The 27,580-nt window shown below is 35.2% G+C and overlaps 1 protein-coding gene across 1 annotated transcript in view; it reads right to left on the bottom strand.

The window, feature by feature from the left end:
• erbb4a (erb-b2 receptor tyrosine kinase 4a) overlaps positions 1-27,580 on the bottom strand; it is a 171,795-nt gene that overhangs the window by 36,375 nt on the left and 107,840 nt on the right. The window contains exons 3-8 of the mRNA XM_016467875.1: positions 17,204-17,390; positions 3,657-3,791; positions 2,982-3,047; positions 1,257-1,375; positions 895-1,036; positions 593-706 (exon numbers count right to left, since the gene is read on the bottom strand). Of these exons, the coding sequence (XP_016323361.1) occupies positions 593-706; positions 895-1,036; positions 1,257-1,375; positions 2,982-3,047; positions 3,657-3,791; positions 17,204-17,390 (763 nt within the window). The remainder of the gene's footprint in view (positions 1-592; positions 707-894; positions 1,037-1,256; positions 1,376-2,981; positions 3,048-3,656; positions 3,792-17,203; positions 17,391-27,580) is intronic.

The following is a 27,580-nucleotide window of genomic DNA, read 5'->3' as shown; positions in this document are numbered from 1 at the left end:
ATCAATCCTTTTATATTCAGCAAGGATGCATTAAGTTAATCAGAAGTAACAGTAAAGACAATTATAATGTTACAAATGTTTTCTATTTCAAATAACTGCTGAACTTTCTATTCATAAAAGAATCCTAAAAAAAAAAAAAAAAGTAGTTTTCACAAAAATATGAAGCAGCGATTCTGTGATGTTTGTTGATCATCAAATCAGCATATTATAATTATTTCTAAAGGATCATGTGACACTGAAAACTGGAGTAATGATGCTGAAAAATCAGCTTTGCATCACAGGAATAAATTACATTTTTAAACATATAAAAATAGAAAACAGTATTTTTAAATTGTAATAATAATTGACAATATTACACTTTTACTGCATTTTTTTATCAAATAAATGCAGCCTTGGTGAGTATAACATACTTCTTTCAACAGCATTAAAAATCCTGAATTATATTGAAGTATTATTTACACTAAAGAAGGAAAATGTACCATTACCTGCATGGTTGCCAAGTGAACTTAAAGGGACTTTCTGGATCTATGTATCATCATCCCACTAGTCAAGTCAATAAGAGAACTAAACAACCTTTGCGAATATCACTGACCTTTCGGACAGATGTCAGTGCATGGGATGCACATCTTGGTGTGATTTTCCTCCACCTCCATCTTGTTGCTCGGACAGGCTCTGACACAAGAGTTGTGATCCACCACAAAGTTATCTGAGATCCAGACAGCAGAATATTTGAGTATTAGCTGTGCAATGATAGTCTGAGGTGGGGAAAGAACATTTCTCAAATTGGAATTTGAGGCTAACAATCCTTTTTTTTTTTTTTTTAAAGAGTAGTGACCATGAGAAAGTGATTGTTTGTTAAATTAGTAATATTGTTCTCCAAGAAACCTTACTTACGTGGACATTTCTTGACACAGAAAGCTCCATAGGTGTATTTGGCATTGGGATTGTGCTCGAGTTGGAAGGTTGTTGGATTGTAGACGAATGGCTGAGGACATTGTGTCACACAGGCCCCGCTGTCATTAAAGTTGGTACAAGCCTGAGAACAAAAAACAGTCATGTAATTATGTGGTCGATCAACAACACGACTATAATGGAGAAACGCCTCTGCAGAGCTTTAAGTGTTTTCAACACACATAACAGCACAACATCACCATGAAAGTACTTTAAAAATGAAGTGAGCAGGCATTTGTCAATACCTCTAGTACACTTTAAAATCATGCAGAATGAGGTATAAATACAGGAAGATGTTGACATACGAAGCAGTCTGTGTCTTTGGGTCCGAAACAGCCTCCTGCACATTCACGGTGACAGCAGTTACTGACGTACGGACCAAAACAGCGTCCATCACACTGCTCTGCACACACCGTCTTTGTCACTGTATGATTATGAATATAGATGGAGAGAGAAAGAAAGAAAGAAAAAAAAAAAGTTTATTCACAGAAAAAAAATAACATTCTATACCAAGTACCAATAAATACTGTATGTGCTACTATGGTGGGCAAATTCTTTATTTGTCTTCATTCATTCAAATAATGGCAATTACTGATTCAACATACAAAATAATGATTTATTTTAATCCAACCCCACCCCCCCCACACACATACACAAATGAAAATTAAATATATTTGACAAATACATTCCTGAAAATATTTGAAAAATATATTGAAATAAATAAATAAACAAATGTGCATTATCCATTGCAATAAATAAATAAATTAATTATTTTTTTTATAAATTAATAAATTAATAAATAAATAAATTTATTAATTAATAACTTAATTAATAAATCAATTAATTAATTAATAACTTAATAAATAAATAAATGAATGAATGAATGAATGAATTCATTAATTAATTAATTCATTAATTAAAAATAAATACAAATAAATAAATAAATAAATCTTTGTAGATGTTGGAACTGACACAATTCGGCAAGGCGGACATGATATCTGCCAAATATCTGCAATTAACTAACTATCTAGAAGATAATGTCATGCTTGAGTTAGATGTTTGGTTGATATACGGCTATTCAGCCTGCATACAAATTTACTCTTTTCAACAGCTAAATTAGTTAAGTGAAGCAGTGTGCAAAACCAAAACAGACACTGTCAAATAACAAGTTTGTCACTCTGTCTCATCAGACAGTCCATGACTTGAAATAATTAATGCCGTCTCCAGCGGTCTCAAATGTCTCATGGAGTTAAAGTGCATCGCTCTGACGGCCAGAGCTCATGAAGATATTATGATCACTGTCTCTTTCTGTCCTTCTTTCTTTCACTCTCTTATTTTGCTCTAATTACCACCCACACTATGGGCTGTATAACAAGCAAGTTACAGACAGTAGAGATACTCTAACAACCCTCCTACCAGTTAATTATCACAGCTACCGGCCCAGAGGCTCAAACTGACAATACCAGACAGCAGACTTTTGCCTTTTATTAGAAATAGTGTCAGAAATGAAAATCCCTAACTTCAGAAGCACATTGAGAAACAAAGAAAAAGAAAGCAAAAAGAATAAATGTCTGTTTACTTCTGATGAAACTCTGATTACATATGCGACAGAAAGCACATTCTGTTGCCGCAGACAATCAAATATGAAAATCTGTCTGGAACAACTATCAAATAAGCATACTATACATGTAGCATTCAAAAGTGCTTCTTAATGTTCAAAATGTTATTTTAATGATACTTTGATCAAGAAAAAATGTAAGTGTGATCTCAATTGTTTGTTCTAGATAGTTCAACAAAAAAGGGTGACTTATATTTGAGTCTGTTTGACACACAAAGCCACTGTATATTTACAATGCATTCATATGGACTTATTATGATACATTTCATTGTATTTGCCCTAAATTAACTTTTTACATTTTAAGAAGAACATCTAAGATGAAGGGCTATTACAGAGCTTAAAACTGGAATAGACAATAATAAAGTTAATAAAGTGGTATACTGTATATGTAGAAAGATGAATTAAAACTCACAGCTTTGGCACTGGTCTTCCTGGTGACCCCAGCAACGTCCATTACAAGATCTGTGACACCGTCTGCCTGCGGAAAGAAGCCAGAATAATCAACCATGACATTTTGTGCTCAATATAATAACAGAACTGAAATGATCCATTCAAATGTATCAACAAAGATCACTTAGAAATCGTTCAGACACTAGATGTGAATTAGTATTTTTCTGTAACATTTATGCCACATCTCGTATTCTACTGGTAGTAAAATGTATTCACTCAGCCTTAGAATTGTATTACTGACAGGCAGTTTCTTTCTTTTCTTGCTCTGCACAGAGTAGTTCCCTATTGTAGATGTAATGGTTTTTGAATTGAGTTTGAAGAACCTTAGCATTCACAGGATAAATTAATGGTACATTAACCGATACAGTTCCACAAGTAGAAAAGAGAAAAATAGAAAGGCCACCTGCTCCATCTTCAGGTCTTTGTATATATATATATATATATATATATATATATATATATATTAGATTTTAATAATTTTAATAACTTCACAAGTTTTTATCATTTTGCAAAAAGGTCATGAAATGTATCTTCTGATGTGAAGAACAGTATTTCACATAATTAAAAAAATACAAAATAAATAAATACAAACAGGATAATTAAAAAATTGGTCAAATCTGCTTAATGAAGTACTCACACGAGTTGCCACTGTTGTTGGAAGGAACCACCAGAAGTTCAGAACGTGGGTTCTTGGTGATGTCATTCCAGTGGACGGTGTCAGCGTGACACAAGAACTTGTTCTGATCCACATACACGCCTCCATTCAGGATTTCTGGTTCAAAACATCAAGATATTAGCTTGTTAAAATAAGAATATTAGCTGAAGGATCAACACTCAAATACAGTGGCTCCAAAATGTAGTTGGACATATAAGTATTATGCGTGTGCTTGTGCTATTTTTCCTCTAAAAATAAATGGCACTTGTTCTCCAAAATGTAGTTGAACATATAAGTATTATGCGTGTGCTTGTGCTATTTTTCCTCTAAAAATAAATGGCACTTGTTTTGATATTATTTATAAACAATAACTTTTATAAATATATAAAGTGTCACTTAAGTGTCCAGTTTGACAGTAGCAGTAGATGAGAAATTATTAGGCACAGATATACAATCATCTTTATATTTGTTAGCTAAAACTAAAACTATTAAACATTATTTTATATATGTGTGTGTGTTGCTGTGTATATTTATTATGTAGCTCAACCCAGAATGCCGTTTGGTGATTTGCTTGTTCGAGATCGAGAATCTGTAGAGATAGAGAATAGTAGAGCAGTTATGGAGTTCAGTTGCAAGCCTTATACATAAATGTAAAGTAAAAATCAAAGTTAAGAATGAGCAGGGAAAAGAAACTGAGAGGGAGTGCGAGGAAACTGTTAAAGTTAGTACAGATTCATATTGATTACAGAAAGCACGACACAGCACACACATATATTATGTAAACAAAAAGTTTTATTTTGGATGTGATTTATCACGATTAATCGTTTGACAGCACTAAATATGAAAAACTTGAACTGAAAAAAAAACAACAACAACAACTGAAAAACAGAAAAAAAAACAATGCTGCCTGAATTACAATTGTGTTAACTGAACAAAAAATGTTAGCTGACATAAATGTAGGTTTGTTATTATCAAACTACTAAAGTACTTAAGTAATAGTTTAATATTATTAAACTAAAAATACTTAAGTAATAGAATTAGCAAAACTAAAATAAAAAGCTAAACAGAAATATTTGCAAAAAAAATATCAAAAGCACATTACAAAATTACTAAAACGTACACTAAAATTAAAACAAAAACTAAAAATACAAAAATAAAAGCTAACTTAAAATATTAACAAATACTATAATATTACATACAGTAAATAATTATAAAATAACATAAACATGATATTTTTTATCATACTGACATTTAAAACAACAAATGACTAAAACTTTAATTAAAAATAAAATGAAAACTAAAAATACAAAACTAAAAGCCAGCTCAAAATATTAAGAACTACTGTAACCATATAAAATAATACTAAAATAACACTGGCATAAACACAACCGTATTGTGTATGTGTACTCCATTCATATGCTGGCAAAGCGATTACAATGGAAGCCATCCATACTGATACTGTCTTTGCGTATCATTCATTGATTCCAGCTTTTCTCCATAAGCAGCATACATTTCTAATCTCAAAAGTTTCTGTTATCCTGAAAAGTGTCTCTCAGGGTTCCATGAAGCATTTAGATGGGTGCAAAGCATCACGCTGATTGTGGTGAGCATGTGCGAGTTTGACGAGCAGAGATAAGTGGCCAGACAGTTCAATTTATCCGTCTCATTCTCAGTGTGTAATTGCAATGATTACGAATAAAAATCTGTTTTTGGCATCTCATTTTGACGTCCTCTATCTGTAAATGACCATAAACTCTTTTCAGTCTTTATCAATATCAGTCTGTGGTTCATATCTGTCTCTCTGGTGCCAGGCTCCCCTCTGAGAGTGTGAAAAGGTGTATCAGACACCTTGCATGGTTGGCTGATCGTATTGTACTGTGCTTTCCAAACACAATGAATAAGTCTGGAAGGAAATCAGACCTGGTGCTCATCCAAGCCAACACACACTAGCAATTTTCTACGATATTCTAGTCTCGTTTTGGTGCAGGCTCCTTTTTTCATTCTACATTTTTGTTTTTTTTGCTCATTATATGGTCTGTCAGGTGAAAAAACTAAATCGCAATACTCAATACTACTTATTAATATTTTAGATTCAGTTATCTTCAAATTCAGCACAGAGACCTTGCGTGTTAAACTTCCAGAAATACACTATTAGCAGTCATACTGGTTTCCTTCAAACCAGACAAACATCTTTTAGTACACACTGAAGCGGTATAATGTGTATTAATAATAGACAGCTGAGCTCAACTTAGAAAGTTAAAGTACAGAGACAAATCTCCTGTTTGACAATGAGAGCTACTGTAAATTAAAAGGACTCATCGAGTGCCGAGGGAAATAATTGGTCTTTTTGACATAACATCATTGATATTTTGGAACAATTTGAGGGTGAGTAAATGATGACAGAATTTTAATTTCAAGGTGAATTAACCATTTAATAGTAAAAAAACAAACATAAAAAATAAACTTTTAAAAATGTAAAGTTAAAAAAATAATGATGCCTTTAAACTGTGGCACACAACTCATCCTGCACAAAAATGAATTGTACCTCAGATCTGAAAGACCTTTGCTATTAACTTTCTAAGCAAATGGACATGATTGTTTTCCCTCCCGGATGCAAATATATATATATATACATATATATATATATATATATATATATACTTTTGATTTACTGACCCCACTGTTTGTTCATAATGTATGCACAGAGTGTGAAAACCTAAGCATTGTTTGATAGATTATACAGACTATAAACAATAAATCCAGTTTACCCTCATTTTAACAGAAAACATCCTTCTTTGGCTAAAAGAGCGAAAATTTGTCACTACATAAAACTCTAAAAGAAATGCCATTGTTTTCCATTAGTTTCTTTGACAGCAGCGGAGAGATTGTTTTGCATGACAAATGTGAGCGTATCTGAGAGCGCATACTGTGTGGAGGAGGGCCTCCTCGTGGATATCTGTAATTGTGTTGAAGCCTCCTGATTAAATTTCAGCCATCTTAAATGCTATTGTTTCACAATGAATCAGTGTGACAGATGTGATGCATTGTCCTGATAACTGAAATAATATGCAAGGCAAAAATAAATAAATAAATAACAGCTGTTAAAACTTTCTAAAACATTGCTTTGCTTTGTTTTTGCTGTCTTTTTTCAACTGGCAGCTCAGTATCTCCCAGAGTTTTTGCTGGCATGAAAACTTGGAGCAAATGGTCAAATAAATCATAGGACATAAATCAAAAGATACAACAACATGTGGAGCTCATTATGGAAAATGCATCTACTGTAAATCCAAGTTTTGCAAATGGTGGTAATTCAGTAAGATGAGCAGCATGTTGGAATAGCACACACATTAAAAGTTTTAATTTATACTTTTTTTGGACCAAACAGATGATAAATGGGATATGATTATACTGTTTATCGTTTGCAAACAAGTACGGCTGGAGTACCATGGTCCAGTAATGGTATCAGATGACAATACTATAGTACTATGAAATACATTACAGTTCAAAAGTTTGGGTTGGTATTTTGAAATATTTTTTTTAAAAAGTATCGTATTCTCACCAAACCCACATTTCTTTGATCAAAAAATCAAGTAAAAACAGTAATATTGTGAAATATCGCTACAATTTGGTGCAATTTAATTTTCTCTTTTAACATATTTAAAATGTAATTTATTCCTGTGATGCAAAGCTGAATTTTCAGCATCATTACTCCAGTCTTCAGTGTCACATGATCATTTAGAAATCATTCTAATATTCTGAGTTGGGGCCTCAGAAAAACTTCCACAGAGGCCTCAAGATGACTAAAAATAATTAAATTACTAATAATATAACTATTATTAATATTTTTGTAAAAACTCTAACTCTAAATTAAAACTCTAAAAAAACAAAATCAAAACATAAACTTAAATTATTCCACATAATGCAATACAAATACATAATTGAATATTAAATAATTAAATAACTTATTAAAAATACTAATAAAAATCATATTTCTTATTTTATTTTATATGTTGTGTTTTCCCCATCAATAACAGTTCTTAAAACTTCTGAAATCACACAATGAATTGTGGTTAATTAATTTAATATAGCTATACCTCCAGTTTATATTTTAAAAAGAGACAACTTTGTCATAATTACAAAAGACACGCCAGAAATAGCCTATATTGGAGAGCCTTTGAATATTGTTTTGGACAACTGGGGGACTTTGAGACAAAAACATTAAGAAGCACTACTTTAGAGTGCTTGACTGACTTGCCAATATCATCAAGTCACTTTGCAACTCCTTATTACATTTCCCTAACATCCATAGAGCCTGAAATGGTTGCTGAAGAAAACACGGCTCTATTAAAATGAGATGTGTTAAAATGAAAATGTGTGCCGAGTCACACTATTTATATAAAATAAATGCTAATGAAATTTCCAGTTCCATCTTGCCATCGCTTAGTGCCACTTCCACTAATATCCTTCAGACTAGCATCATGATCCACGGCCCTCCGTCGCCGCCGCCCTCCACCCGTCCACATTCACGATGCGTCTCATTATTCAGCCACACAGGGAGGAGAGTTTGGCTGGTTGAGATAGCAGAGCATCCCAGAAATAACAGCCAGCAGCAGGGTCTCAGGAGGCCAGGCTGGGAGGGTTGGTAGAGCCATGATACGGCTGAAACCTCACAGACCATTCTGCAACAACGAGCTCGCAGGTGCGCCTCACATTTCTCACCTATTCTTTTCATGTTTGGTGAAAGGTGGATTTGATCTCACGAGCAGGTACCTTTGAAACCGGGTCCCCTCACAAAGAGAAGACAAAGATCAACTGGGACATTGACACTGCAGCTCTCCAGCGAATTGCATTGTGCTGATAATGAATGCGGGACATGGGGTGGCTTGCTTTATCCATTACGCAACATCCAGTTTGATACAATGAATGTCATCTCGATTACGGAGTCCCTGAAGAGTTCAAAGCAAACGGACTTGCACTTACAATGCAGGCATTTAGTCTCACAGTATCCAATAAGTCATTTCTCAATGTCAAACCACTAACACACAAACCCCTTTGGTAAAACAAACTGGCAACCTCATGGAATACGCAATTAGTTGTTGTCACAGTAGATTACGGTACATTAGGAAGCACTGCAGTATGCAGATATGTTCCTCAGTGAATTAATACATGACCACACTAGGTTGCAGCATTATTGCATATAATCTTAGTTTACAGAAGGTTTTAAAGGGAAAAAATAAGAAAATCATTTTGATAATTTTAATGCATCCTAGCTGAATATATATATATATTCAGCTAGGATGCATTAAAATTATCAAAATGATAGTAAAGACATTTACAATGTTACAAAAAACTACTTTCTACAAAAATATTAAGCATCACAATTGTTTCAAACATTTATAGTAATAAGAAATGTTACTTAAGTAACACCAAATCAGCATATCAGAATGATTTATGAAAATCATGTGATAATGAAGACTGGAGTAATGATGCTGAAAATTCAGCTTTGTCATCACAGGAATAAATTGCATTTTAAAATGTATTAAAATGGAAAACACTGTAATAATATTAATAAATAATATTAAATAATATTAATATTTTAAAATGTTACTGATTTTATTGTTAGTCTAAACTTCAGCCTTGGTGAGCATAAGAGGCTTCTTTCAAAAACATTACAAGATCTTTCCGACCCTGAACTACTGTTTTGAACAGTAGTGTAAAATGTCAAACAAATTGAAACTGAAATTGAATTACAATTTATGTCTGCCCAAAAGTTACAGTGTATGTACAGATTATACACAGACTGATCTTGGCCATCAATTTGATTTCTTACTGGTGTCTCAAATAAGTATCTTGGAAAGATCTGAATCCAGTAAATCCAGCAACTCGTTGTCAACCTGGTATTTCACAAATACAACTCCTAGTTTCCACAAAGACTGGCGCATCCCTACTCCCTGAAGCTTTTCAGATTGGAAATGCCAATCTTCAACTAGCTCTTGCCATTTTTGTGTGCAGTACACATTAGAAAGTCTGTTAACGGGCAGTGGGTGGCCATATAGGACTTGCTTATTCTATTAATTTTAAGAAAGTAGAGGGGATTATTTACAACAGAACAGAACAAAGGTGACCTTAACAAATCTCAAGTACCCAAACGACCCACAATAATGGCAGTCTATTGCAATTACCTCTTCCCTTGACAAACACAAATTGCTGATGCCAAAAATGCCTAATATTAACAGACCTCAGACTACTTCATGAACTTTCTTTCAATTACGTTTGACATGAAATGCTCTGACTGCTCTCCACAGGGACGATGAGTTAAATAGTTAATGGTGGAGCTTTGCATTGGGCATAAAAAGAACAAGGAAGGCCGCTGAGAGAAGGAACACCCAGAATGCAATTTGCCACCAGAATTGAGTCAGGAGATCTCTTTATATCCCCACTGCAGGAAGTCCTCGGAGAGCCGTTTTAATCACATTCAGCTGCAATGAACGGGCTTTGTTTTTTGAGAGATTCAGAGGCAAACCAATTATTACCCACAAAGCGCTCTTCCTGTCCCCACTTTGTTCTTGACTGATGGTTGGAAAAACAGAATTTGCTAACATAATTTCAAATTCAAGAAGTAATGCTATTACAATAAATAAAATCAAAGCACTTATAACTATCATTCTTTAGGGTGAGGGGTGACAACTTTAGAAAGCTAATCCATTGTTTGTTTGCATCTTATTTCGGCTAGGCACAGTATAGCTATGCTAAGACAGCAGCTAAAGACCAAAATGGTGGCTGTTTATTGTAAAATGTTTGATTAAAAAGAGAACAAAAATGTTAATGCCACACTAATGCATTTTCCTTTCTCCTTCTGTTTTGATTCATTTACCTACCCAGATCAATGACTGTTATAATTCTACCCAACTAGTTAGACAGTTCTATTCATATTAATACTATTTATTTATTTATTTGTTTGTTTGTTTGTTTTTGTTTTTATTGTTTGCATACAATTGAAATCCACTGTGGAAAAACACTGAACCTCATTCGCTTAAACAATGTCATGAAATGAAAATTTACCCCAATTCCAAATGCATGTTATAGATCTTTCATACATAAAAAAAAAAAAACGCCCTCATCATTTTTTGTCAAAACAGCAGAGACAACAGACTATCAACTATCAATTTATCAACTATTTATTTATTTATGCAGCATACAATGGTAATCAATTGGAGGTGAAAACAATGAACCACATTAGCTTTCACTGTTTAGACTTAAAAAAATATATATGATTTTGTGTTCCACATAAGAAAGTCATATATGGCATTACTAATGCATTTTCTTTTTTGTTTTGATGTATTTACTTTAAACAGTCACTGACGTAAAATCTACCCAACTTCTCTAGTTAGTAAGATAACAAGATTCATCATTAAAGACAGCATGGCATAAAAATTCATCCTATTTTCCAAATGCATGTTATAGATCTCATTGCTAACTATTAATATGTTGCATAAATAAATAATCAAAATGCCATAACCGGATCTTCCGGTGAAACAACACATTTCTTCCTAATGATGCAAGATTCTTCAGTCATTTAGTTCTCATCTCTTCAAGTTCACATTTATCTACCTCCATTTTTGAGTGCAGCACCAACATCTCAAAATCCAATCAACAACCAATGCATGGAACCAAGTGCCCACCGTATTTTTCTTTCTTTTTATATAACACGTTACACTTGGATGTACATCAAAATACATAAGAAAAGACCTGTCACTACCTACAGTATGTTTCATTGAAACTTTAGCCGAGCTATTTCCCTAATAAGGTTCCTCTTTTGGAAGTCAGCATGAAATGACACTCACAACCCACTTTGCACAGCATAAAGTTACAGTTAACAACACTGCATAAGTGACATTGTAAATCTGAGCAGCAGCTCTTCAGTGCAAAACATGTTCACAAAAGCATTGAAACTCGTCTAAAAGATTGTTGTCTAGAGAGTCTGCAAAGAAGCTGAACAATACAGGGGCACAGCTGGATCAAAAACGTCAACACAATGAAGGCCCAGCCTTGGGTTCATGGACAGAAGCTCAGAAGCAAGAAAGAGCTTACTAACTGAGCAGCCAAGGCTGTGTGGAGGAGAGCACAGGACTGGACATGCTAGCCCAAGAGGCTCTGTGGGGGTGGGCGGCGAGCATGCTTCACTTCAAGGCTACTGCATTAATACACCGCCGGGGATGTGCACAAGCATACATATGAGGGCACAAAGTGTTAGGTTGCATGGAGATTTGTCTAACATAATGAATAAATTAGACAAGGTGGAATTGTGGAGTCAGCAAACATGGCTTAGACTCAATGGCAAAGCTTTAGGGAATACCTCAACAGGTTTCAAAATACTGTAAAACGGAAAACATCAAAAAAATACAAAAAAAAAAAAAAAAACATGCAATAAAGTGGAACATTTGCATTTACATTTTCAGTATCTACATTTCAGACTGGTTTCCAAATCATACTGTATTTCATCAGAATAACAATTCAGAGTAGGTGTAAATAAGTTTGATAATTGTTAAACACAACCAAAATCAACTCCCAAACCTTCAGAAAACAACCAAGTTTCGATTTCAATGTAATTAATTTTAGTAAAGTAAATACAGCTGTTTTCATCAGAAGATAATTTAAGATTTTGTTTCTTAAAGGAAAAAATGACTGTTCATAAAGGAACAGTTCAGTGAAAATCCATTTGGGGGGATTTTCATAAGAAAGATAATGCAAAGTTTTTACATTAAAAGGACTGGTGCATGTTTTCATATGGCAATGTTTCATGATAAAAAGAAAACAAATGTATATTGGAAAAGCATGCATTGTACATACTGGAACAGTGTTGTAATCGACAGTACTTTATTGTCATAGTGGCCTCTAATGCAGCTAAATAAGACAAAAACATAAGCAAATAAATCAGATATACTGTATACAGATTTTTTTTTTTTTTTAATCTAAGATGAACGAATCATTTGAGTAATGCTTTTTAATTTGTATGCATACTGCATAATGGTCTAATTGCTTTGCATGGTGCACAATGAGACATATTGGCTTGTTGCTGGAGTGTAATTCAAGAATCTGCTGTCTATGAGCAACACTTCTTTCATGAGTTTGTGTAATGTAAGCCTTGATTTTCAAGCAACTGAACAAGTGCTTGAAAGTATTGCACATGATCCTTGAATTTTTCTTATTCAATAACCTTTGGCCACATGTGGTGAAAGATGAAGAGATATTTACATACAGGGATCTGCCCACTCAGTTATTGAACTCTTTCCTGACAACACGCTGCATGAAATCCTATCATCTGAGATTCGAAAAGGTTGATGAAACCGCCCTTCGTGTAACTGATGGTTATAGAGGTCATCTATGAGGTCAAAAAAAGAAGAACATTTGATCGAAGGACCACAGAAAATAAGGTTGTAGCCATTATTGTATCATAAGTTGCTTATGAAAGCTATTGATCATGCTGCAGAGCCATGTACAGGAACCATGAGAGGGGAGCACATGGCTATAATCAAAGGAGCCATTCATCATCAATGTGCTGAATATCTCAAGGGGCTGAAAACAACTTTCATCTCTTAAAACTCATATTGAAAATTGCAGACACATGGCTACCGTTGCCTCGAGAATCAGACTTTGCCAGCAATGCTGCAAGAAATAGATAAATTCAATCCTAAAAAATGATTCAAAGACTTTAGCGAGGAATTAAAAAGATGACCGTTACCTCAAATGTGCAGCTCTTCCCATTACTCAACCCAGCCAACTTTTGCTGCATTTTCTTGCTTACAATAGGGGTTAGATTATACAGCACTGTCTTTTATGAAGGGCTCTGTTGCAGTATCATAAATAGTGTGCATCTTTCTGCAACACTGTGCTGGAACATTGTGTTTGCAAGCTTTTAGGTGCTGAATAAAAGTTATTCTGATTCTAGTGCACATTTCTAACTGTGGTTATAAACAGTCACTAACTAATTTGAATGAATGCTCCACTATCGACAGCATCATTGGCAAATAAATAATAGGCCTATAGTCTTGTCCTTCAGATTGTAAAAAAAAATAAGCAAAAATAGTGATTGTGAAGTAATGCACTTAAAGTCTGCAGTAAGACATTCTGGGGGCTTTCAAAGCAGAAATGTGTGGCTAACATGATTTAAAGACATTCATTCTTTTGAATCAGTGTGCACTTGCATGTATATCCTAGAGCAATGCTTTGCTCCTTAGACTTCCATCGTAAGTGCATTACTGTAAACACTTTTTTTTTTCTTTTGAAAATCAAAGTCAAAATAACTCCTGCCTTCTTTTCCATTCAGCAGATCTCCTTTTCTTGAATCAAAGAATCAAAGACTGAAAACTGCACCAATGTTTAACTGACTAAACTCAGCCTTAAACAGTTTTCTGGTTATATCTGCTCAAATTAGGTTGGTTCCCTTTCGATACTTCACTCGTACTGCGTCTTGCTTAAGACGCATATGGGAAAAAGCCTTTTTTTCTCCTGAACTGAAGCCTATTTCATTCACGCAGTGAAACTGCACGGCCATTGGTTCGTGCAGGGCTTTAAAAACGAACCAATGGCACGGCAGCGGAGCTGCACGAGCCTATGGCGACGAAGCCCACCAAAGCCCGCCAGAATGGGCGGGGCATCTGGCTATATAAGCGGGCGCTCGCCACAGGATTCTCAGATTTTTTCTCCTTTAGCGATGACTCTACGACTCAAGCTGATCCGAAGCTGCTCGCCGTTGACACGCATTCGCAGCTGGAATCGGGACCGGAGCCCTCTTGCAGCCGTCTGGACGAATGGTTCCTGCCGGGGCGCCGACAGGCCCCTCGTCAGCGTACCTCTCCATTCTTCCCGGAGGTCCACGACGAGCTCACCAGATCATGGCGCACTCCTTACTCCGCCCGCCTCCGTACTGCCTCTTCATCCGCCCTCACCTCCATCGACAGCGCTGAAGAAAAGGGGTACGATAAGCCGCCTCCCCTAGATGCGTCAGTGGCCGCGCATCTCTGCCCGCCTTCGCTGCCGTCTCAGCTCGCCCAAAATCTGCGCCGACTCAGCAGCCTGCGAAACCAGCGCCTGCCACCCCCGCTGTTCAGCCTGCTAAAGCGCAGCAGACGCAGGGACGCTCTCGCTCAGCCAGACGCTACCCTCCTCCTAAGCGCCAGGGACCCCAACCCAAGTCAACCAGTCAACCGAGTTAATTCAACCCCTCGTCACGCGGGCCGAGGCCTGGCAGGCCCTCAGAGGTGATGAATTTGCTGGCAAAAGGAGCCGTGGAAAGGGTTCCTCCAGCCCAGACCGAGTCAGGCCTTTACAGCTGTTACTTCCTCGTCCCCAAAAGAGAGGGTGGCCTCCGGCCCATCCTCGATCTCAGACACCTGAATCGCTTCGTCGCCATAGGCTCGTGCAGCTCCGCTGCCGTGCCATTGGTTCGTTTTTAAAGCCCTGCACGAACCAATGGCCGTGCAGTTTCACTGCGTGAATGAAATAGGCTTCAGTTCAGGAGAAAAAAGGCTTTTTCCCATATGCGTCTTAAGCAAGACACAGTACTCGTTCCCGTATCTCAGGGAACCGAGGTTACGTTAGTAACCGAGTACGTTATTGATGGCTGGTTTTAGAAGAGCTTTGAGCACTTTTCAGCTAGTTGCCCAGCTAAGCCAACAAAACACCAGCTTAGCCAGGTAAACAGAAGAAGACCGAGGACAGGGTGGAAGACCATCTTTAATTAGTGAATTCGTTTTTTGTTTGCTTTTTTTTGTTTGTTTTCCCAGCAGGGACATTCTAAACCATAAAGGATGCAAAAACCCTAAAATCCCCCAATGCATGTACAGTATGTCAGCATCCAGTTCATGTTTTATCCTCGTATTGCTCATTAAAAGTGATAGTTCACCCAAAAATGAAAATTATGTCACATTACATTACACAACATTAACAGAATTTTCATTTTTTTTTGGCTGAACTATCCCTTTAAGCCTGACAAAATGTTTTTGTGGCAGTTAAACTGTGTGGATTCTTGAATCCTGAAGTACTCAAAGACAAGCTCTGTAACCTCATACCCCAGTCATTCAAAGACGCCATCTGACACCTCATCACAATCAAGAGAGCAGCAATAAAAGTAAAGAAATATCTTTGAAGACGCTAAGAAAAGAACACAAGAAGGCAGTGGCGTACCCGGACTGTCAGTGCTCTATTTATCTCTACACCAAGATATTGTTTAATCAGCCATTAAAGTGCTAAAGCCATATTTGAGATTAATAATACATGATTATGCAAGATGCCTACTGGACATGTCGGCGGTTGTCTTAACTTTCTTTCCCTCACCTACTGTGACCCTGTACCACCTGCCGGACTCCTCTGGGCTTATATTGCCTGTCCATGAGTCATCAGAAGTCAGACAAGCATTATCACGCCTCTGGCTGTTTTGCTGTGAGGTGCCACCAGCTTCTTTTATTTGTCTGTTGGCTTTTTGGCTCCTTGATCTGTTTCTGTTTCCCTCCATATCTTTTGTGCATCCCAACAGGGATCTGTAAATATTGTTCTAAGATGAGTTTCTATATTGCATGGTATAAGATGTAAAAGAAAGTCGCCCTACGAGGCCACCAAGCAAGGCTGGAGAAAAAAAAAATAAGCTAGATGTCATCTGTAAAACATGCTCAAATGAAACACAATACACTGATAAGATAAAATGCAGTCACATAATGAAGAGTGGCTAATTTGTATGACAGACATCTGGTGATGTACATGATTATCATGGCCGCCGCTCTGCACAGCATGAAAGACATTATTAGCGCCAATCTTATCAGGCATGTTTTCAAATACACAAGTCCCTGCTATGCTAATTTAGACTATAAGAGCACAACATACACAGACCTTAAAAGAGTACAAAAATAAACTTTAGTATATTAACTAGCCATTTAGAAAAACATTCTGCACTAACACTAGCCAAATTACAATATGGAAAATTAATTAACAGGTCTTAATTTTCTTCTATCCAGTAATTGCATACACACTACTGTTCAACTGTACCAGTGTTGAAAACAGTTGTTCTTCTTAATATTTTTTTTGTGGAAACTGTTTTAGGATTCTTTGATGAATTGAAAGTATAAATCAATTGTAACATTATAAATGTCTTTGCAGTTACTTCTGATCAATTAAATGCATCCCTGCTGAATAAAAGTATGAATACTGAATTTTCAGGAAAAAAAATATATAATCTTACTGACACCAGCCGTTAAATGGTAGTGTTGACTGTTAAATAAAAAACCATCTAGAAAGCATCTTAGCATTTTAAGATGAAATTTCAAGTGAAAAAAAACTTCAACTTTTAAAAACTCCTGCCTTCTTAGCCGTTCTGCAGCATTCTAGCTTTATTTGAGCAAAGAAATTGTGCCAAATGTAAAAAAAAAAAAAAAAACTTTTTTGGATAGTTGGTTTGCGTAAATGTTGTCAGGGTATAGAATCTTATAGAACTTTTGAAGAAATAGGTTAGAATAGAAATAAATAACAGAATATACCTGTCAGGTTCTTGAGGCCGAGTTGTCTAAGGCCGAAGTAGCCATCTCGTCTGTAGTTGAGAAAGATGGCCAGGGCGTATCGTCCTTCATACAGTTTAGTGCCTCGGATGATCCGCAGGTTCTCCAGAGGAAGATAGTCGAACTGATTCAGAGCCACCAACACGTAACCCGTCACCTCACGGATGGACTGCGGAGATACAAAGAAATTCACTAAACAAACGCATACTACAGTCTCAGGTGATTCCCATGAGCCACTTGCTTCAGGTAGTTCAAGGATGTAATTTGTCCTTTAGTCAAGGCTTTACCAAAACTTCATCATCAAGTCTATTAGTCGATTCATCAGACAGCCTTGATATAATTTGAAGAGATAATGGCCCAAGAGAGCGCTGGACCCTCCCTCTCCACACCCACATCAATCATGTTGACATCCAATCACGGTTTCATACTGCGTATCATTAGCAGGCACAGAGGACAGGTCTATTTCATGCTGAAGAAGCGAATGTGATATAGCTGTACTGATCGGACACACACACACTGGAACTATAGTCACAGAAATCCATCTGAAGAGCTGAGCAAGCACACGTCAACAGCTGTCACCTGCCAGTCACGATCACTGGAAGTGCAGAGACACACTGCTAAAGATCATTATGATGTCAAATTTCAGACAGAACTTCAAGGTCCACGGCTGGGTGTAAAAATTGTGATATGAATTTTAATATGTTTTGAATATATGTTTTTGAGGATTCTACTGAGGGTTTAGCTCAAAGAAATCACATATGCAGAACACTTACACAACGAATCACATATTTATTAAATGAAAGGAATAGTTCACCAAAACAAAATGCTGAATGTTACTCACACTCGGGCCATCCAAGATGCAGTTTGAGTTTGTTTCTTCATCAGAACAGATTTGGAGAAATTTAGCATTAGATCACTTGCATACCAATGGATGTCCTGCAGTGAATGGGTGCCGTCAGAATGAGAGTCCAAACAGCTGATAAAAACATTGCAATAATCCACACCACACCAGTCCATCAATGAATGTCTTGAGAAGCAAAAAGCTGCATGGTTGTAAGAAATAAATATATTGAGACATTTTAACATTAAACCGCAGCTTCTGGCCAAAGTGTGCACCCATAACCCATAATAACACTTCCTTCAAGAAAAAAGTATGTCTTCTGTTGTCCTCTTACATCAAAATCCACCAACATATTTATTTAAAACTGTTTTGGACTTATAAATGGTGCATATTTGTCTCCTGTTTAAGACGATAACTTTTTCATTAAAGACTTGTATTTTAGCTTGAAACAATGGTTTGCAGTTAAAACGTCTTAATGACAAATGTGTTTCTTACAAACACACAACTTTTTACTTCACTAGACATTAATTGATGGACTGGAGTGGTGCAGATTACATTTGTATTATTGTAAGGGTTTAACAGGTGTTTGGACTCTCATTCTGACGGCACCCATTCACTGCAGAAGATCCAGTGGTGAGCAAGTGATGTAATGGTACATTTCTCCAAATCTGTTCAAAGCTCATCTTGGATGGCCTGATAATAAGTACATTATTAGTCAATTTTCTTTTTTTGGTGAAAAACCTTTTGGACATTTTACAGAGTAGATTTTTATATTGTATTTTAAATTGTAACGTATAATGCCACAATATTGTGGTTTGGTAACTTATACATTTATACTTGTCCAAATAACTAACCCTAAGTATACACATTATTAATGGTGATTCTGGCATTAGCAAATATCACTACTAAATATGCAACCTTTGTTGTTGTCATCAGCAGTTTCTGTTACCGAACAACAAACCAAAACTCTCCTCCAAAACCTTACACAGGCATTCAGGACATGGGCAGAATTTCTAATTTGCTTCTAATTCACCTTATTTAATTCAAGGATTACTTTGCTTTTCACAACCTTCTCAAATAACACTGTTTTCTTTGACACTAATTTGTTTTCTTGCCCTTTTGGTATTAAAAATTCACTGGACCAGTGCTTTTGCTGCCAAAAAATAATAAAAAGAAAATCTTGTTTTTGATTTTTTTTAATAGACTTTCTTAAAAACACAGGCTAATTCAATTGCAATTACAGTTCTGTGCCACAATTCATAATTGATTCAAGCTAATTTAGCAAGCAGTAAACAATAAACAATTTATTGCTAAATGAGGTTTAAGCTGTTTAATTTGCATGTGAAGGTTTTGTTCTTTTAAACAGGAGCTTGGCGTAACTCTGAATAATGTCAAATCACAATGAACCGCATGATAACTAACACCTCTTTCGCTAAATGTTAATGTTAATAAGCATAAACACAGCAGCTGTGATTATTTATAATACAGAAAATTAATTTTGGTGGGTTTACCTTGCATAGTTGTCAGACTCTGTTCCATGTTTTGTGTGTGTCCTGCTCCCCATGTGCCTTCCCATGCCCTTATTTGGTTAGTTTCCTGTTCCTGTCCTGATTAGTTTATTTCATTTGTCCCAGGTGTTTCCCTTGGTTTTTTGCTCCCAGGTGTGTCTCGTCATCCCCTCCTCCTGTGTGTGTGTGTGTGTATAAAATGTGTTCCCAGTCCCAAGTTCTCGGTCCGCTGTTGTACGTCTTCGTGGAACGTCTTCCTGTGTTCGTCTCCCTTGGTTCCTTGGTGCAAATAAAGTCTTGTCAACATATTCTCCAGCGTCTCCTCGTCCCTCGTGTGTGTGTGTGTGCAACGTGACAATAGTCTTGTTTTCAAGGATAACAAAAACTCTTATGAAAATTTTACAAGTACCACAGTGAGACTAAAATTTGCAATATGAACTGTGGTAAATTTTCATAAGGGAACCACAACAACAGAGGCAAAACAAAAAACGAATCAAAAGAAAAAAATATATATTGATATAAGAGGTTTTGGTGCTACCTTTCAATAAAACAATACTGTACAACAACAGATTCTGTCTGGATTAAGGGTCATGTTTCTAAAGCAGCATGTCAGTCATTGTAAATGTTTCAGATATATTTTTGAGAGATCTGGTCATGCTCTGAGATCAGGGAAAGTATTCACTATGCTAATTGTTCCTTCTCACACTAAAAGTACTCTATTTTGTCTATGCACTCCCCAGGAGAAAAGTCACAGGAACGCATGCAAAGCGCAGTAAATGTTAATGCAGTGATCTCTAAAGGACACACACACACACACACACACACACACACTATATGACCATATGAATACTGATATCACACAAGGCTGTCCAATATCATGCATCACAAACCTATTAGCCATAAAGGAGCAATAATACTTTAAGTGTGGTCAGCATTATTATGTCTAGGAATGGGCACAAAACTATTTATTTTAAACTGTTATATTTTTCAGAAACATTGAAAATTATAATGTATAATATATAAATAGTTATATACATGTATATTAGTTGCATACAATTGTTTATTTTAGTATCAGTAAGATACTATTATAGTTTTTGTTAATATTTTATTTTTATATTTTCTGCTTCCGTGTTAATTTTAGTAAGTCTTAGTATATAAATCCTTTAGTCTATTTTTCATTTGTTTTTGTTGTTTTTAATAAGTCCATATAGAGTTTATTCATCTTTTTAGTTTATTCAACTTTATTTCTAAAAAGTACTATAATAAACTACTTAAAAAGTCCTATTGTAATAGCTTTTTAAGCTCTTTAATCACTTTTTTTTCGCCTCGATAGCAATGAGATTTAATAAATAATGTCAAATAAGTCTCTAGCTTCCCAGCTACCCCAGTAATCTTGCATCAAATTTCAGAAATTTCAATATGAATATCTGCTATTCACATTCACTTTATACCACTATACTTTGTCCACAATTATTTTATTTGGGCCTATAATTATTTTGAAGGAAATTTAGGAGAAATATCAAAGAATAGATTGATATTTAAATGTAAGAGAACCACAGTCTTCCAAGATACAAAAAAAAAAAAAAACTATTTTTTTCAGAACTTGTGAGTAAAACATCTTCATCAAATAATAAATATTTGGAGTTGTAATGACTTTATAATCTGCATTTCACTGTCTCGTTTCAAATACTTGACTGGCTTTGGTGAAAGCATGATGAAAGTTTGCTGACATCTTTATTGAGAGCATTTTTATTTTTTTTTTGATCGAGAGAGCAACAGAAGTAACAGGAGAATATTCAGAACAAACAAAACAACTCCAGTTACAAGCGAGAAAGTGGCAGGAGATCATTTTTCGTGAGAGATATGAGACGGCGAATGAGGAGGGTAGTTGACAGAACCCCGCAGTGAGAAGTGGGAAGAGTTTCAGGGTCACAATCATCCATTTTTAGATGACAGAATGTGGCGAAGGCGTCTTTATGAGCAGGCACTGTCTGTTCTGTATTCAAACTGAAAAAAACACAATATAAATGTCATCGCTATTGTTAAATGCAATCTGTTTGTTCCACTCCATGTGGCAAGCTACATGACACTGCACATATTTGCCTGAAACTAGCTCTCACTGGCAAATATTAAAAATCCATAAAGGAAAACAAATTGAAGGGCTAAATTAAGCAGCATTGAAGACACATTTTAATAACAATGCATGTTGTAAGCAAAGTTTGGTCTTCCATAACTCAAATAATGGGACTTCCATTAGCGCTCGGCGTCTCAGACGATCATTACCTTCATTTAACCCTTGTGTTGTGTTCAGAACCCTATCACACTTACGAGGTTACAGAGCAAAAAGGGTACTCCCTCAAAAAATTGCTTATAAATCACTCATTATGCTATATTATCACCAAATATTGGATTCAATCTTTTTGTCAACTTCTTTTCTTTCATTTAGGACTGGTTTTGTATTTATATTTGCTTCTGATTAATCGTAGGCCTCATTTATCTGAGAGTAGGCACCTCATTTTTTGAGTGAAAAAAGCATTATTTATGAATAATTTTCACAATATTAAATAAAAACTGATGAAAATTTGCACTGTTTATCGCACTAGTGTACTTTAATGTTTAATCATGGAGTTTGCTTTTAAATGCTTTTATTTTGTACAAAATGGCACAAAGTCACACTTGTGGTGTTCCCAGGCAAAAATGACCCGGCCTCAAAAAAATGCATATAAATCACTCATTATGCTATATTATCACCAAATATTGGATTCAATCTTTTTGTAAACGTCTTTTCTTTCATTTAGGAGTGGTTTTGTATTTATATTTGCTTCTTATTAATCGTAAGCCTCATTTATCTGAGAGTAGGCACCTCATTTTTTGAGTGAAAAAAGCATTTAATATTGTGAAAATTATTCATAAATAATGCTTTTTTCACTCGAAAAATGAGGTGCCTACTCTCAGATAAATGAGGCCTACGATTAATCAGAAGCAAATATAAATACAAAACCAGACCTAAATGAAAGAAAAGAAGTTGACAAAAATATTGAATCCAATATTTGGTGATAATATAGCATAATGAGTGATTTATAAGCAATTGTTTGAGGCCGGGTCATTTTTGACCGGGAACACCACAAGTGTGACTTTGTGCCATTTTGTACAAAATAAAAGCCTTTCCAAATAAACTCCCTGATTAAACATTAAAGTACACTAGTGTGATACACAGTGCAAATTGTCTTCAGTTTTTATTTAATATTGTGAAAATTATTCATAAATAATGCTTTTTTTCACTCAAAAAATGAGGTGCATACTCTCAGATAAATGAGGCCTACGATTAATCAGAAGCAAATATAAATACAAAACCAGTCCTAAATGAAAGATAAGAAGTTGACAAAAAGATTGAATCCAATCTTTGTTGATAATATAGCATAATTAGTGATTTATAAGCATTTGTTTGAGGCCGGGTCCTTTTTGCTCTGTAACATCACGGGTGTAACAAGGTGAAAAATCTCCCCCAGAAAAGTATGAAAATTATCAAAAATTTTTTTAGAAGTAGTTATACCCTTTGTGAACAAAGTCACAAAATTTCAGTCCAATGCGATAACATTAACTAGTATTTTCGGGAAAAAAAAAAATTTTTCAGAGCAAAAAAGACCCGAACACCACATGAGGATTAAATAGCAATCATGACCTTTACGAGTATCTTTACAAACAACAGCAATCACTCAACCACTGGAGAAGAGAGCTGGCATATTGTGAATGATAAACCATAACTACATTTTGGAAAATAGCTATGAATCTAAATGCATTACACTGAATGTGATTCATAGAAAAACTCATCTTTTTTTAAACCAAGAAATGGCTTTACAACATTGACTCTGTGCTAAAATCAATCTGCAGGGCAAGAAGCTTTCAGAAAAAGATTCTGTGTAATTGATTTAGAATTAATTACACTTCAGCTTCGTCTATGCCAGGGTCAATATTGTCTAATATGACAGATTAAGATACACAGTTCAACTATCATTCATATGAATGCTGTGCATTCAATTAAGGTCATTTTTATTGTCAGCACTTTTCGTGTAGCTGTTATAATATTCAGGTGTCTATAATTGCTGTGAGGAATTCATTTAACCTCAGAGATCATTTCATAACACTGGTGAATGTAATGAGACTTAGATAGCCATGTATAAACTGAACGGACACACTTCGTATGAGTGTTGTTTTTCTTAACTAAAACTAAAAACAAAAGTATTTTCTAGTAAATCATACTCCAATAATCTCTGTGTGCGTCGTCAAACATTGTCAGTTTAAAATCATCTGCTAATCTTGTCGATTCTCAAACTGCCACAAATCTTTGAAACCTTTGACACAATCTGTATTGTTAAAAGCGCTATATAAATAAAGGTGACTTGACTTGACTTGACACTCCTTTCCAAAGAAGAAAAGAAAACTTGAACCTTCTTTGAACAATTTAGGAAGTCTTACAGTTATATTATTGATGGAATTACTGTACTATGCTTCACAATAAATGACTGGATAAAGTGTATAAAAGTTGGAGCACTGCGGCAACACTCTCCGTTTCTCTCCTTGTGTTCGTAAACTGAAATTTGATGCAGTCCAGACTCCTCACTAAAAAAGTTACGACGAGGAAGTAAGTTTAACATATGTCCACAGAGCCATGAAAATGGCCTTTATTTCATGGCATTTCAAGCATAAAGTTAAAATGTGTAATTAGTAAACACTAATATGCTATGAGCTTGTGATAGCAATTTTGAGAAGGTGAAGAGACACTTAATCTAACAATGTGTTAATTTCCCATGAAAAAAAAAGCTATAATTACACTAATGTTAGTGAGCTCGTGGCTGCGCTGAAACTCTCTCCTCCGACAATGTTACAGTGACAGTGCAGTGGGATAATGAGACAGTGCTATTAGCCCACAGACACAATTACCATTTTCTCCCATAAGCCCTCTTGAACCCTTCCTCTTTCTCACTGGGCACATTATGTCAGGCTGAAGTGATTTTAGAGGGTTTAGTGTTAGCGAGGAGGTAGTGAAATTCTACATCTGTAAATGAGAGGTGCAGAAGTCAAGTAGCATCATCTCTAGTAAAATTACATCCTGGTTCATTTACCGCTTGGAAAAGGACATGCCCATACAGCAGCACACATTTAGTGGGTGAAATAACAGCTATGGGGTGGAATCACAATACACTACATACAACTTCGATAGAGATTCAAAATACACTGAAATATTGGGTATATCTGAAACAGCATACTTCCATTCTATTATGATATTCATGCTGTATGCACTATGAAAATTGTGAACAAGAGGTGTTTTTGCAGTATGCAGCGAATGACCAGATGAAAATGGTCAGTACAGTATATACAACCATTCAAAAATTTGGTTCAGTACGTTTTTTTGTATGATTTTGAAAGAATATTACCAATAAGGATGCATTTATTTGATCATAAATACAGAAAAGTTAACAGTAGTAATGTGAAATATTAATACAATTTAAGAACAAGGTTTTCCACTGTAATATATTTTAAAATGTAATTTATTCCTGTGATGAAAAAGCTGAATTTTTAGCATCATTGCCCCAGTCTTCAGTGTCACATAATACTTCAGAAATCATTCTAATATGATGATTTGGTGCTCAAGAAACAACTTATTATTATCCATTTTTAAAACAGTGGTTGTGATTTTTGTGTAAACCTTAATACATTTTTTTTCCCCAGGATTATTTGATAAATAGAACGTTTTTCAGGAAAAACGTTTATTTGAAATAGACATATTTTGTAACATTATGTCTTTACTGTCACTTTTGATCTATTTAATGTGTCCATTCCAGTGATTTAATGCGTCCATTCCAGGGAGGGAGGGAGGGAGAGAGAGAGAGACAGACAGACAGTGTTAGTGAACGAATCAGTGTGGCCAACGACTCATTACTCAAACATTACTCATTAAGCCATTTACTATGTCCTTTCTCAATTTGAATAAAAGTTTGAACAATTCAGTTGAGTAAATGATTCACTTAGTCAAGTTTAATGTGGTAATGTGACCACAGTTCTTCTGTGCATTTATTTATTATTATTATTTGTATGTATTAATTTATTTATTTAGCTTTTATACAATGGTTAAGTTAACAAAAGCTCAACTTATATTGCCAGTTCTGTTGTAGGCTATATTTTTAGCTCAGCCAATGGAAACAGATCCAAAAGTCAAAGCAAACATTCCTGAATGAATCAGTGTTTTTGAACGAATTGGTTAAGCAGATGATTTAATAACTCGTTCATAAAGAGATTCCCTTGCTGCCACCTACTGGCCTAAGGATGTAACCTGCAGAGGGACTCACTGAACAACTGGTTTCAGGAAAACCAATAGGACTGACTTACTGGTTTTTGGGTTTGCAAGAGGCTTCAACCTTAAAATATTAGTAGAGAAACCCCACACACACAAACCTGTAATGAGGCTAGTGAGCTGGACAATCCCCTCTCATTTGGGTGGCTTTGATTAATGACAGGCCCAGTTTCTGATTACATCCTAATTAAAAAGGGAAGCAAGTGGATTTCATGGATGGAGCATAAGAGGGAAATGGGTATAGAGGCAGAGTGTTTTAGTAATTGCATAGCTAGACTTATTAAACTCATTCCCTAGGAGGAAGCATAAGGAAACAATACTGTATAAAATAATAATGTTAAACATGCGTGTATGTGAGAATTGTAGCAAAACACATCATCACAACAATTTTTGCATGGATGTTGACAATTTCTAAGGCATCTACATTATCATCATGATGGAAAAATGCTAAAATAAATCAAATAAACTGTTGTACACAATCTTCTACATGCCTTCTGCCTGACTAGTAGTTAATACTTTTTTAGCTAGGAAAAGGCCTTTTCATTTCATTTGACAATGTTCATCTGTTCATCATCAGGTTGTGGACATACAGTATCTTTATATATATATATATATATAAGCATTGCCTGATCCTAAAGCTTAAGTACAATATTAATGTTTACAGTGATACATTTTCAATATTCATACAGTTTTATCAGTTTATATGAACATTTATATATGTATGTATATTTATTTATATATATATATATATATATATATATATATATATATATACTCAGTTTGGGCTTCTGAAAAAAAATAGTTTATACAATAATAATAATGTATGACCTCCATATTCTCCTGTATAATACTATATGAGCCATACAAGTCTGATGTATCAAATATAATACAAAACATAAATAAACTTTTTTTTATAGGTATTTAAGGTATAAATCCACTTTTAAGAGCATCATCATTTCTGGACTTGTGTGGCTAAAGCCTTGAATATTATTTTTCTAGGTCAAATCTATGACAGTTTTTCATATAATGGAGAATTTTTGACAAGCTTTTTTGACTTATGAACTCTTGCTGAAAGGGAAAATAGTTAGAAATAGAGAGAGCTCTGTAACAGATGGGTTCATTTGTGTACAATGTCTGTTTACATGGTCGAAACTGCCCACTACTCCAGTCTGTGTCACTTTCTCTCTCTGTTGAGTCAGTTAGTTGCTGGTTATGCTGTCACTGTGAGTAACTGTAATGCTCTCCTGTGCATTCCTTGTCACCCAAAATGCATTGCATTCAAGGCCACAGACTCGGATTTCCATTCAATAAGCATATGCAACAAATGTGCAGTACCTGAAATACATTAATAATATAAAATGCATAAATATAATATAACATGAATTATTCATTGTGTGTTACTTAAAACGGATTTATTAGAAATAAGTGGTTTATGCAACACATCTAAAACTATTTTATACAGAAATGTTCCAGTTTTTATTAATACATGTATGCGTGTATGTATCGTATGGGTGAACGTGATTTCACCATGTTGATCCTGGAACAACATTCAAATCAACCAATCAGAACTGAAGGATACGTTTACAGTAAATGTCAATTTTAGCCTTACAACCAGAGTCAGGTGCTTCTACACCCTTGTTATTCAACCATCATTTCCC

Source organism: Sinocyclocheilus anshuiensis, unplaced genomic scaffold (assembly GCF_001515605.1).
Source record: "Sinocyclocheilus anshuiensis isolate Anshui unplaced genomic scaffold, SAMN03320099.WGS_v1.1 scaffold348, whole genome shotgun sequence".
Lineage (NCBI taxonomy): Eukaryota > Metazoa > Chordata > Actinopteri > Cypriniformes > Cyprinidae > Sinocyclocheilus > Sinocyclocheilus anshuiensis.
This window is presented reverse-complemented; position numbering and strand designations above follow the sequence as displayed.